Here is a 14,269-nt window from a genome sequence, read left to right as displayed (position 1 = left end):
CCATTCTGTGGCACCTCCCTGTAGGTGAAGAGAACGCATGACAAGAGGATGTCACACTTATGCCTCATGGGCTCAGAAAGGCTCATAATCATTCCCTTTAAAGTCTTGTTGAATCACTCTCCAAGACCATTGGTTTGGGGGTGAGAGGTTATGGTGAACTTGTAAGTTACACCACACTCATCCCACATGGACTTTATGTATGCAGACACCAAGTTAGTGCCTTTGTCAGGCACTACTTCACAGGGGAATCCAACATGGGTGAAAATCCCCATCACAGCTCTTTCCATCATAGGTTCAGTCACTGACTTCAGAAGGATGGTCTCTGGGTGGCAGATGGCATGGTCCACCAAGACTAGGATAAAACTGTTTCCTAAGGCTTTTTTAGAGTCCAAGGGTCCAATGATGTTGATGCCCACCCTTCTAAAGGTGGTGCCAACAACTGGTAAAGGGATCAGGGGAGCTTTTTGCTTTTTTCCTGACTTCCCACTGGCCTGGCAGATGGTATAGGCCTGCAGAATGCATCTGAACTCTCTTCATTTGGGGGCAAATGAAGTGGGCAACAAGCCGTGCGAAGGTCTATACTTGCCCCAAATGTCCTGCCTGGGGTATGTCATGAGCCAAAACCTAGTAGGAAGGCCCTGTAACACTTATGGACCACCAGCACATGGGCTGCCCTAGTACCAGGAGCCTTGGGCACAGGAGATAATTTTCCCAGTGGTTAGGTGATACCCAGAGGCTTCACCTCCTGCATGAGCTGAGGCCTCCTGCCTCAAGCCCTCAAGAGTAGGAGACTCCTTCTGTGCTTTGCAGAATTCCTCTCTAGCAGGCCCACCCTCAACTTGGCATCCAGCAAGCTCAAGTGGATCACCTACAGTGGCAGTGCCCTCCCGGGTTAGCTCATGGACCTCCTCCTCAGGAACCCCATCAACTTCCATTGTGGAAAATTCAGGGGCTGGTTTCCCATGCCCTTTGCCCCTTTCCTTGGCAGAGTTTTGGGTCATTGTTTCAGGCTCCAGGCACCCTTGGCTCCTTTCCCGGGCAGCTATGGACCATGTGGTCATGCAGGCGCACTCAGGCAATCCCAACATTTCCTAATGAGACCTGAGCTCTACCTCCCTCCAGGTTTTGGATGACAGGTGTGAGAAGGAGTATCATCTGTTGTTGCCTCAGCGGATCCAGGGGTGTCAGCGAGAAAGAAGGAGGTGGATCATAGGTGTCTGGTCGGTTGATGGAAGGCCATGCATTTTTTAATGTATGTTGGTCCCTCGCTGCGCAGGGCTTTGTATGCATGGGTCAACATCTGGCATCTCTTCTGGATTGGGAGCCAATGTAGTATTTTGAGGAGGGGTGTGATGTGGGTTTGTCTGGGGAGGTTGAGGACGAGTCTGGCTACTGTGTTTTGTGTTGTCTGTAGTCTCTTCAAGAGGCGCAGTGATTCCTACGTAGAGTATGTTCCCATAATTGAACCTGCTGGTGATGAAGGTCTGTGTGACGGTCCTTCTGGTGTTGAGTGGGAGCCACCTGAAGATCTTGCAGAGCATGCACAGGGTGTGGAGCAGGTGGATAAGGCTGTGTTTACCTGTTTCATCACGGATAGTTTGCTGTCCAAGATAATGCTGAGGTTACGGGCATGTCGGGGGAAAGGAGAGCTGAGTTCAGCAGGCCAATATGCTTCGTTTCTTGGTGAAGTGTTGTTCCCAGAGATGAGGACTTCTGTCTTGTCTATGTTGAGCTTGAGACAGTTGCCCTTCATTCAGTTGGCAACATTCGTCATACATCTGTGGAATTTGGCTCTGGTGGTGGAGGGTTCTTCTGAAATTGAGAGGATGAGCTGGGTGTCATCAGTGTACGAGGTGATGTTAAGCCCATGTAATCTGATGGTGTTGGCCAGGGGGGTCAAGTACCTGTTGAAGAGGGTGGGGCTGATGGACTATCCTTAGGGGACACTGCAGATGATCTTCTTGGGTTCTGAAGTGGGCTGTCGGGAATGGATTCTCTGGGTTCTTCCAGTGAGGCATGAGGCGATCTATTTGAGGTTGTCTCTCTGAATTCTGATGTGGTGGAGTCTGTTGTTGATATGTGATCGGACACTGTGTCAGAGGTGGCTGACAGGTCCAGAAGGATGAGGGATGCCCTTTTCTCCACAGTCCAGGAGGCCACTGATGTCATCAGTGGCTGTGATCAGTTCTGTGTTGGTACTGTGGTTGGCTCAGAATCTGGATTGAGAGGGGTCCAGGAGGTTGTTATGTTTCAGGTGTTCGGTGTGTTGCTCGTTCATTGCCTTCTCGACAACCTTCACTGGAAAGGGGAAATGGTCTGATAGTTCTTCAGTTCTGCTGGGTCAGAGGATGGCTTTTTCAGGAGGGCCTCATTTCAGCGTGTTTCCAGTGCTCAGGGAAGGAGGCTGAGGTGATGGAGTTGTTCCAGACTTTCTTAAGCTCGTCGCCAATCGCCTTCCTCCTGAGGATGAAGAGATGGTGGGGCCTGTGCATTTTCCTGAGTTGCCGGAATTCATTATGGAGATTGTGGCTGGAGCCATGAGAGGCGCCTAATGGTTGAGCAGCTGTTTGGGGTTTGTGCTCCTGAGTGTGATCAGACTCATGCTATCAGTGGCACAGGGTTGGGGTTCAAAGTTTTTGTAGATGACTTAGATCTTGTAGTAGAAAGACTGACCGGGTGTCACACAGCTCATGGGAGAGAATTATGTCATTCCTGGTGGCTGCAGGATTGAAGAACTCCTTCCTGTTGGTGAAGAGGCGATGGAAATGAAGTTAAGGTAGGTGTTGCAGAAGCTGGAATGTGGTCCTGGTGGTCTTTAGGCAAGGGTGCCTCTGATGGTGCTTTTACTGTCAGTGTGGAGTTGGAAGTTGAAAAGCTCCATTATCGGGGTTGACTTGACAGAGGAGGTCATGCAGCAGATGGTGTCCTTGTAGATGATGGCAATTCTACCCTCTGTGTTTGTTGGTTTGGTCCCCTTTGTGGCAGTCACCCCAGATACATTCTTGGACACACTGGCCCAAAGGTCGGCTTCCTCAGCAAGCTTCCTGGGGTGAGTCAGCCTACTGTCAACTAAGTGCTGGCTCAACTCTGTAAAACAGATACTGAGCATGTGCTATCTCATGATTAGATTGTACAGCCTACCATAATTATTCACTTTGCTGCCCACACCCGACCATTCAGTGCCTTACTGGAGTAGTCCACAAAATCTATCCAGGATTGGTTGGGGAGCTTCTGGCTGTCCCTGAATATTTGGTGATTCTTCTCTGGGGTTAGCTCAAATTTTGCAAGTGAAATGGTTTCCTTGGGGACGTTCTTGGTTAGATCCCAAACCTCTAGTGTTAGAAGTATGTGTCCCACCCCAAAGTAGGCATGTGTTTCCACAGACCCCCCCCCCCCCCCCCCAGTGGTACTCAGGAACCCTATGAACCTTCATTCAATCTCATAAGCAGAAATCCATTTGTCTATGACTTCTCCCACCACATAACTGGCCACCAAATCCTTAGGTATGCAAACCCCTTTCTCTCCTTCAGGAACACAAGATATGCTGCCATCATCACTGCTGGAATATACCTGCCTGGCCTGGATATCCAGCTCTTTCAGACTCAGTTTTTCCTTCTACCTCCCTTTTTAATTGTGCCATCTGTAACTTGAATACCCTCTCCCCCCTCCTCTCAGCCACATCCTATGGATAGAGGCCACAGGAAGAGACATTGCTTCCTGCCCTGTCAGGAAGCTCCAAATCAGGGGTCAATTATTCCCTTACTGCTGCAGGTGGTCTCTCTAAAGGGCAATACTCAGGCTCCTCCAGCTCCTTATCCTCTTGTGGTTATAACCAGTGTGGAGTGAGCTTCTGCCCAGGCCCTCAGTGCCTTTTGCAACTCCATCTTCTAGGTAGTACTCCTGGCAGGAAGTCCAAACCCTTTGCAGAAATCAACCTGTACAACAATGTAAACCTCCAGGTTGGTATGCCCAAATTCAATTTTTGCAGTTGTAGATCTAGATAGAGACATGATTTAGGAAAACATCAAAAATGCCAATGAGGGATAATTTACTATTTGAATTTTTCTTGGATGTGGAATGGTAGTGCACACCAAGTTACTGTATAGCACTGCACAAACACAAATCTGATCCTCAATGCTCATCATCAATGTTAGCAATGTTAGAAATAACCCAGTCATCCAGTGTTGTTGGTTGACTTGGGTATGAGCCCTGGTCAAGCAGTGACAGCAATCCTAGCCAGGGTAAGTGTCAGGCAAACACTAAATTAACCTGTGCTCACTCTTTGGTACTTTGGCACATAGCAGTCAGGCTTAACTTAGAGGCAATGTGTAAAGTATTTGTGCAATCCTTCAAATAGTAAAACTGTGCAAATACCTCACAAAAAGATTCAACACCAGGTTAGAAAAACAGATATACAACAAGACATTTTAAAGATTAAACTGTAAAATAGTGTTTAGAAGCAAGAAGCACCAAGCCGGAAAATCATGTTGCACCATACCAGGACAATGTCAAAAGTTCAGGCCAACTGCAATAGAGCACAAGCCGGCTACAGGGACCCAGTTGGGTCCGCTCAACAAAAGTACCTTAAATGCGGGTTGCAGAGTTATGTGTTGGTTCCAAACCATACAGTAGAGGGGATGTGTTGCTTTTCCCCACGCAACAGCACTGATGCATCGGTCTGAGAGGCAGTGAGGCTGTGTCATGAGTTCCTACTGCATTGACGTTGAGAATCTGATGTGCAGTTGAGGTGATGTGTCGGTTCTGATGAGTGCAGAGGCTGCGATGCAGAGTTTTGTCGTCTTCGCTGAGGTTGTTGTCGGTGGGGGTGCAAGAACCTTGCGCTAAGAAAAACGCCTCAGTTCTGAGGGTGATGCGCTGCTTTCAAGATGCAAGGTACCGTGGCAATGCATTCCTGTTTGCGCCAGTCCCACCAAACAGTAGAGGTGAGGCGTTGAGTTTCTCCATTTATCAGCGGCCATGCATCATTTATGCTCCCACAGCTGAGGATGCATCGCTTCCACTGGAGTAAGCAACTTAGGTCCACTTCCAAAGCTCCAGGACTGGGGTGGCACCACTTGGCAGGACATACTCACAGATGGCAGAGTTCAGGTGTGGGAGCAGGGTAGTTATAAGTCTGTTATATCCCTGAGACTTCAGATCAGGAGGCCAGCCAGCTTGCCTTTGGAGTCACTCTGGGTTCAAGTGATGCATGTCCAGTCCTTCTCACCCAGACAGTGGAACACAGAAAGGCAGGGGTCCAGCAAAGCAGCTGTCCAGCAGAGTAGCAGTCCCTCAGCAGCACAACAGTCCTTCTTCCTGGCAGAGTAGTCAAAGCTCCAGAAGTGCACCACTTATACCTAGTTATGCCTTTGAAGTGGGAGAGACTTCAAAGACAGGCCATTGAAGTGCATATAGGTCCTGCCCTTCCTGCCCTGGTTCCAGACTCACTACAAGGCCTTATGCAGCCCTTTGTGTAGGGACAGGACACAGCCTATTCAGGTGTTCGTGACGCTGTGGCCAGCTCCCCTCTCACATCCTGCCAGGATAGCCCATTAAGGCCCATCAAGTCACACCTAAGCTCCCATTGTGTGTGGCTGTCTGAGGGGAATACCCAAAGCCAACTGTCACCCACCCCAATCAAGTGATCAGAGACAGACAGCAGCCACCAAATGGCTAAAGTAAAAAAAATGCCAACGTTCTAAAAGTGGCACTTTCACATGTGATTTTAAAGTGTGATTCCAGAGACACCAAACTCAGAAAGTTTATCTCTTCCAGATTGTGAATTACACTTATGAAATGTGATAAGGTAGTCCCAATGTTATCCTATGGGAGCGATAAGCCTTGGTGTTTTTCACTATCAGGGCATATAAAACTTACATGTACATGTCCTGCCTTTTAAATACATTGCACTCTGCCCTCTGGGATGTCCAGGGACTACCTTATGGATGACGTATAAGCAGGAAAAAGAAGGTTTTGAGCCTGGCAAAAGGAAAACTTTGCCAGGTCGACATGGTAGTGTACAATTGCCCCACTTTACTAGGACTTAGAAGTAAATTACATATTACAACTGAGGATAGGCCAATGTTACCAGGGTTAAGGGAGAGATCACAAGCACTTTATCATGCACTGGTTAGCAGGGGTAACATGCGCAGAGTCCTAAATGCAGCAAAAACGAGGTCAGAAAAGTGGAAGTGGTAGGCAAAAAGTTGGGGAGAAGACCATCCTAAGGCTGTAAGATCTAACAAAGTGCAACAAGAAAAGAAGCAGATTCAGCAACCACATCAAGCAGAAGGCTCGGTTTGGCTGCTTTGAATTAAAAAATGGGTGAAATACATTACTCATTTGCTCTCCTAGTCTGACATGGGCTGGACATTATTCTGTATTTGCTTTTGCATTGGTTGTTCTTGTTCAGGGTGTTTATTGTCCTCAGTGTTATGGAAATAGTTGGGTTTTTATTGCTTTTCTGAAGACCTGGCACCTGGAAACGTATTGAACATGTCTCTGCGGTGTGTTCCAGCAGTTCTACTAGGAATGATGCTTCTTTCCTAGTGTATTTTGAGGAAAGATAGGTGGGTGAGTGGCATTTACCTGTGCATTGGTAAGCATAGTCACAAAGATCTCTGACCGTTTGTATTATGGCTTTAATAAATCCTTCATTTAATAAACAGGGACATACTCCACATTTCAAAAGTCTTATCATTTGCAATGGGTATATGAGGTGGGGTTTGTTGGAGGGAATACAAATGGTTTTTAATCAATTGAATGAATGCATGCATTAAACAGCCAGCTGGGTGGAAGTTCTAAGATGATGATTGACCCCCACTTTAAAAAAAAAATACATTTTACCTTTGTCTGGCAATTCATTTTCTAATCTTCCAATATTGAAGGACTGTTAGAAGCAAGAAATAACTTGGAGGCCTCACCCTCGATTCCAAGTAGCGCAATATCAAACCAGATAAAATACAATGGTCATTGTCCTCTTAAGCTGTAGGCTTATTAAAGAGGCCACAGATTCACTGGTTGTGCATTCTTCCACCCCTTGCCTCCAGGGCTGTCTCACCTGTGTTACCTTTAAGTTCATCAGGTGATAGAGCTAGTGTACAAAGTGCTTGTTGCTGTTCAATGGAAACACAAAGGCCACAGTGGGACCCTATCAGAAGCTTTATTATTTAGTTTTTATCATGCTCAGCAAGTCAGTTCCAACTGATCATGACATTTCAGATCTGCTATCAGATGCCCATTCTATGACCAAAGTGTCTTAATATGGAGTGGACATATTTTTTAGGTGGATGATATGGATGTGATCTTTTTGTCTTTTTTTCTTTCCAGTACAACACTGTAACATCAGATGTATGAATGGAGGAACCTGTAATGAAGACCAATGTCTGTGCCAAAAAGGATATACAGGACCACACTGTGGACAGCGTAAGTGTTTTTTTAATCATTTATGGGTGGTCCTTGCTCTGTACATTTCTTGTAAACATTTTTAAGAATCAATATGAAACCAATTAGGGCACCCAGCTCACTTTTTTGTCAGTTAAAATATGTTTAATTCTAATCGACACTTCCGAAAATGGAACGTTGTCCAATATTTTGAACATCTGTTGAGAGTGAAGATGTGTTTTCCCAAGGATTTTACCACTGTTATTGTATTTTTGTTTATCAATTATGATGAATCTATAAATGTTTGATGTTGGCACAGAGGATGAAATAGAAATTCAACTGTCTTTTTTTGCCCTGGATGCTTTACTTGAATATAATATTGTTTTTGTAATCCATAAGGAGCGTGAGGAAAGACTTAATTCAAGTAAAAACGTTACTCACAAGGTGACCCAAAGTTTCTTGTTGAAGTATTAGAAAATTAGTTTTTGAAAGAGACAGTATGATGTTTATTTTTATGTCTTTTTGAGGTGTTGTCAGGGTTACGTAACTTCACTTCCACTGGCAGTTCCTGAACATGACACTAAAGCCCTTACAACAAGGTTTAAATGAATCTAGGAGATGGTAGCCTCTGCCTGAACTGGAGTTAGCAGTTTTACAATAAAACCTTGTTTCTGTTTTTTTCCATGTGCATATTTCACTGGTTAAATCCTTTTGTAATGTATACAACAAACAACTCATCAGATCAGATAAAAAATCAGCCATTTAGGAGTGCATCAATGCCAACACACACAACAGCATGGAACTCTCCACCATAGTCAAAGAATTTGTGAAACCCTGCACACACACCACACATCCCCCCTTCCAAAACCTCCACGACAATCTTGCCACATTCTTTCACTGAAAAATCCAGAACATCTATAAAGGATTTGCAAGACAAGACCCGCCCAATGGCCCACCACCACCACCACAGATTCCAACCCCCTGCCAACCTTGAACCACTGGACCCTCCTCACCCCAGAAGACACCCTGAAGCTCATAAGTTCTATCCACTCAGGGGCACCCTTGGACTCATGCACCCACCACATCTTCAACTGAGCTGGCGTCACTATGCCATACCATCAACTGATCTATTGAAACTGCCACCTTCTTGGATGACTGGATGCGGAGATAAACTCCCTACTGAAGAAGCCCTTCGCAGACCCAATGCAGCTGAAAAACTACAGACCAATCTCACTGCTCCCTTTCCCAGCCTAGGTAATTGAAAAAGCGATCAACACACAGCTCACCAAGTTAATCAAGACAAACTACAACCTAGATCCCTCCCAATCCGGATTCAGGAGCAACCACAGCATTGAAACCACACTCCTAGCTCTTGGACTGATCCACCTCTTCCCACCAGAGCCTTGAGACCCCCTTGGTCATAAGGCGTGCTCTACAAATATCTGATTGATTGATTGATTAATACCTCAAGTGGTACTTACCGTACCCTCTGGTATCACTAACTGTAGGAAAGTACCATCTTGCCTGGCATGTTACCCCCATTTTTTACTTGTGTGTCAGTTTGTTTTTGCCTGTCTCACTGGGATCCTGCTAGCCAGGACCCCAGTGTTCATAGTTTGTGGCCTAAATGTGTCCCCTGTGTGGTGCCTAACTGTGTCACTGAGGCTCTGCTAACCAGAACCTCAGTGCTTATGCTCTCTCTGTCTTTAAAATTGTCACTGCAGGCTAGTGACCATTTTACCAATTCTGATTGGCACACTGGAACACCCTTATAATTCTCTAGTATATGGTACCTAGGTACCCAGGGTATTGGGGTTCCAGGAGATCCCTATGGGCTGCAGCATTTCTTTTGCCAGCCATAGGGAGCTCAGACAATTCTTACACAAGACTGCCAATGCAGCCTGAGTGAAATAACGTCCACGTTATTTCACAGCCATTTTACACTGCACTTAAGTAACTTATAAGTCACCTATATGTCTAACCCTCACTTGGTGAAGGTTAGGTGCAAAGTTACTAAGTGTGAGGGCACCCTAGCACTAGCCAAGGTGCCCCCACATTTTTCAGGGCAATTTCCCCAGACTTTGTGAGTGCGGGGACACCATTACACATGTGCACTACATGTAGGTCAATAGCTATATGTAGCTTCACAATGGTAACTCCGAATATGGCCATGTAACATGTCTAAGATCATGGAATTGTCCCCCATGCCAAATCTGGTATTGGGGTGCCAATCCCATGCATCCCCGGGGCTCCAGCATGGACCCCGGGTACTGCCAAACTAGCTCTCTGGGGTTTTCACTGCAGCTACTGCTGCTGCCAATCCACAGACAGGCTTCTGCCCTCCTGGGGTCTGGGCAGCCCAGTCCCAGGAAGGCAGAAGAAAGGATTTCCTCTGAGAGAGGGTGTTACACCCTCTTCCTTTCGAAATAGATGTTAAGGTCTGGGAGGAATAGCCTCCCCCAGCCTCTGGAAATGCTTTGAAGGGCACAGATGGTGCCCTCCTTGCATAAGCCAGACTACACCAGTTCAGGCATCCCCCAGCCCCTGCTCTTGTGCGTAACTGGAGAAAGGAAAGGGGAGTGACCACTCCCCTGTCCATCACCACCCCCGCCGTGGTGCCCAGAGCTCCTCCAGTGTGTCCCAGACCTCTGCCATCTTGAATGCAGAGGTGTGAGGGCACAGTGGAGGCCTCTGAGTGGCCAGTGCCAGCAGGTGACATCAGAGACCCCACTTGATAGGTGCTTACCTGGTTAGGTGGCCAATCCTCCTCTGAGGGCTATTTAGGGTCTCTCCTGTGGGTTTCTCATCAGATAACGAATGGAAGAGTTCACCAGAGTACCTCTGCATCTCCCTCTTTGACGTCTGCCAAGGATCGACCGCGGAATGCTCCAGGACGCCTGCAAAACCACAACAAAGTAGCAAGACGACTATAAGCAACATTGTAGCGCCTAATCCTGCCGGCTTTCTCGACTGTTTCCTCATGGTGCATGCTCTGAGGGCTGTCTGCCTTCACCCTGCACTGGAAGCCAAGAAGAAATCTCCTGTGGGTTGACGGAATCTTCTCCCTGCTAACTCAGGCACCAAACTTCTGAATCCCCGTCCTCTGGGTTCCCTCTCATCTTGATGAGCGTGGTCCCAGGAGCTGGATCCAAGTGACCCCGACAGTCCAGTGGTCCTTCTGTCCAAATTTGGTGGAGGTAAGTCCTTGCCTCCCCACGCCAGACAGTAATCCTGTGTACTGCGTGATCTGCAGCAGCTAGGGCTTCTGTGCACTTTTGAAAGGAATCGTTTGTACACAGCATAGCCCAGGTCCCCAGCACTCTGTCCTGCATTGCTCAACTCGCTGAGTTGACCACCGGCTTCGTGGGACCCTCCTTTGTAGTGTTGAGATGACCGCCAAGCTCAGATTTCTTGAATGTCTGTTCAAGTGCTTCTGTTGGTGCTGCCTGCTTCGCGTGGGCTCTCTGGCTGCTGAGCACCCCCTCTGTTTCCTCCTCCAAGGGGCAACCTCCGGGTCCTTCCTGGGCCCAAGCAGCAACCATTTTCTTCAACCATGACCTTTGCAGCTAGCAAGGCTTGTTTGCAGTCTTTCTGCATGGAAACAACTCTCCATCCTCCAGCACACCGTGGGACATCTTCTGTGCAAAGGAGAAGTTCCTGGCATCTTCCGTTGTTGCAGAATCTTCACCTTCTTCCACCCGGAGGCAGCCATTTTGCACCTTCATCCGGGGTTTAGTGGGCTCCTGCCCCCCCGGACACTTTCGTGACTCTTGGTCTTGGTTCCCTTCCTTTACAGGTCGTAAGGTCCAGGAATCCGTCTTCAGTGCTTTGTAGTCAGTTGTTGTCTTTGCAAAATCTCCTATCACGACTTTAGTGTGTGTTTCTGGGGAAGTAGGGTAACTTTACTCCTAGGTTTCAGGGTCTTGGGGTGGGGTATCTTAGTCTTTTCTTACACTCCCAGTGACCCTCTACACACTACACTAGCCCTGGGGTCCCTAAGTGGTTCGCATTCCACTTTCTTAGTGTATGGTTGGTGTTGCCCCTAGGCCTATTACATCCTATTGTATTCTACTACTTTTCTAACTGTTTACTTACCTGATTTTGGAGTGTGTGTATGTTTTGTGTATTTTACTTACCTCGTAAGGGAGTATATCCTCTGAGATATTTCTGACACATTGTCACTAAAATAAAGTACCTTTTTTTAGTAACTCTGAGTATTGTGATTCTTATGATATAAGTGGTATAGTAGGAGCTTTGCATGTCTCCTAGTTCAGCCTAAGCTGCTCTGCTATAGCTAGCTCTATCAGCCTAAGCTGCTAGAACACTACCAATCTACTAATAAGGGATAACTGGACTTGGCACAAGGTGTAAGTACCATCAGATACCAACTATAAGCCAGGGCAACCTCCTACACTAACTCTGTTTGCAGCTACTATACAGTCCCCAGCATCTCGTGATAGAGAGATCAGACTCAGTCTGGGTAATGCATCCTGCTCCGATCTAGTACAAGTGACATTTAAAAGGGACACAAGACCCACGGCCGGTTACGCTTTAGGTCAATGTCAAAATATGCAAAGGAATGCATTAGATAGTGAAGATCTTAAAGTGCATGCAAGATGGTGTATTTCTTTCCACAATTAAATCTTACTGAGGCCTTTTTCCCCCACCCACAGCTGTTTGTGAACATGGATGTCTCAACGGTGGAAGATGCGTGGCTCCCAACAGATGTGCTTGTATGTATGGCTTCACCGGACCCCAGTGCGAAAGAGGTAAGTTGCTCTCTGTTACTCAAATCTTGTTCATTTCAGGCACGTTTTCACACCACCGTAAAATAACGTACGAACACACTAAACTGTGTGTGAAATGCAAAGAAGAAAATAATTGTAGAAAACAATATCTCCAGATTTTGCAGAACCTAAATGTGAGTGCCTGGGCTATATTGTACATATATCTTTGTATTCATGCTGCCTGTTGACTAAATAGTTAACTGTGAATTAAACTAATAGTGTTTACTGCTGTCATCTGAAGGTGGTTGCAGCTGTATCTAACATTGAGATGTTTTACATAAGTGTTTACTTACAGTGCCCCCAGTCTCTTCCATAGGACGTTTTAGCCTGTTGGTGCTGCAACCTAAGATCTCGTAGGCTTAAAAAGCTCTTGTATCCTTACCTCCGAGAGAAGGTTTTTGTAATGCTGCTAGTAGAATATTACTGGTCCCATCAGTCTGAACGTTCCACAGTTCAGGGCACAGAAAGATTTTCTGGGTCAGCATGAGAATGGCCACAGTACTGAGGGGGGCATGTATAGCTAAGTGTCCACACTTAAAACATGCAAGAAGTCAAAGCCGTGTTGGTGATCTGTGTTGTTTGACATTTATTGAGTCCCAAATGCAGTCTAGAATGTTGTAGGGAGCCGAAACGTCCTGTATTAAAATGTATTTGTACTGTGACCCCTGACGATGTGACAGAACATTTTTATAACACTGCCGGCAGGAAACTTTAAGGCCATGCAGGCAGGAGTGTAACACAGTACCATGCAGCACAGACACACAACCCTTCAGGGTGCCCTCAAGCCTTGAAGGGGCCCCCAAACAGCCCCAAGCAATTGAATATCTGTGAAATATGCCCCCTCTGCCCCCTCATCACATTCCACTGGGGGGTGGAGTTTCTAACATTTGATGTTATACCACTGCCTCCCTTGCAGACGTAGTGGCGCCTTACGCGTACAATGGTTTCTAACATGGTGGTTATTGACCTTAATTTAGATGCCTCTTATCCTAGGCAGTTGCTGGGTTGTCTGATTTATATGCAACATTTTTCATCCCGAATAAATAAAGTAACTCGTTGGCTCAGTTCATAAAACATGTAAATTGATAAGTGTTAGACCTGACAGCTTTATGGTGGTCTTTCCCACAACCTTTTGCCTGCCTCCCTCCATTTTCTGAGGTCATTTCTGTTGGCTTTAGCCCTTTACCACTGCTAGCCAGTTCTAACATGCATGTATGTCCCTCTCCTCTAAAACATGGTAACATGGGCTCATACCCAATTGGCATATTTAATTTACTTATAACTCCCTAATAAAGTCCACTTCCCAGGGCCTGTAAATGAAATACTACTAGTGGGCCTGCAGTACTGACTGTGCCACCCACCTAAGTAGCTCCTTAACCATGTGTCAGGCCTGTCATTGTAGAGCATGTGTATTCAGTTTTAAACTGCCATTTCAACCTGGCAAGATAAGCCTCTTGCCAGGCCTAAACCTTTTCTTTTTATACATATAAGCCACCCTTAAGGTAGACCCCAGGTGACCCACAGGGCAGGGTGCAGTGTATTTGAAAGGTAGAATATGTACTTTTAAGTTTTACATGTCCTGGTAGTTAAAAACTCTGAAATTCGTTTTCTACTACTGCAAGGCCTCTCCCTCCCTTTGGTTAACATTGGGATTAATGCATTACATTTTATGAGTGTAATTCCCAATCTGGAAAACTTACATTTGTCAAGTTTGTTGTCTCCAAACTCACAATGTAAAATCACAACTTATGGTGAAGTCGGAATTTAGATTGCAGTTATGAAAATGACACTTGGAAAATGTTCTTACTTTAGCCATTTAGTGCCTACTGCCTAGCTCCAATATACGCCTGGGGTGGGGTGACAGATGGGCTTGTGCATTCCCTCTATACAGCCATACACAAAGGGAGCTTAGGTGTGAGTGATAAGCCATCAACATCCTGATTGGCCACCCTGGGCAGGGTGAGAGGGAGAGCCTGACACAAATGAATGGGCAGTGTCCTGTCACACACAAAGGGTTGCAATCCCCCCTGTAGTGAACCCGGAGCCAGGGCCGGAAGGTAGGACCTCTGTGTGTTTTAAAGACCTTTTTTTGAAGCCTC

General features: G+C 46.4%; 1 protein-coding gene across 1 annotated transcript in view; it reads left to right on the top strand.

Annotated features, from left to right (window-relative positions):
• The window catches only part of FBN1 (fibrillin 1), a 780,541-nt gene that overhangs the window by 157,792 nt on the left and 608,480 nt on the right, over positions 1 to 14,269 (top strand). Inside the window, exons 4-5 of the mRNA XM_069222499.1 lie at positions 7,330 to 7,425; positions 12,057 to 12,152. Of these exons, the coding sequence (XP_069078600.1) occupies positions 7,330 to 7,425; positions 12,057 to 12,152 (192 nt within the window). The remainder of the gene's footprint in view (positions 1 to 7,329; positions 7,426 to 12,056; positions 12,153 to 14,269) is intronic.

The sequence above is a fragment of the Pleurodeles waltl genome, chromosome 3_1 (assembly GCF_031143425.1).
Source record: "Pleurodeles waltl isolate 20211129_DDA chromosome 3_1, aPleWal1.hap1.20221129, whole genome shotgun sequence".
Taxonomy (NCBI): domain Eukaryota; kingdom Metazoa; phylum Chordata; class Amphibia; order Caudata; family Salamandridae; genus Pleurodeles; species Pleurodeles waltl.
Note: the sequence above shows the minus strand (reverse complement) of the source record. Positions and strands in the feature narration are given on the sequence as shown.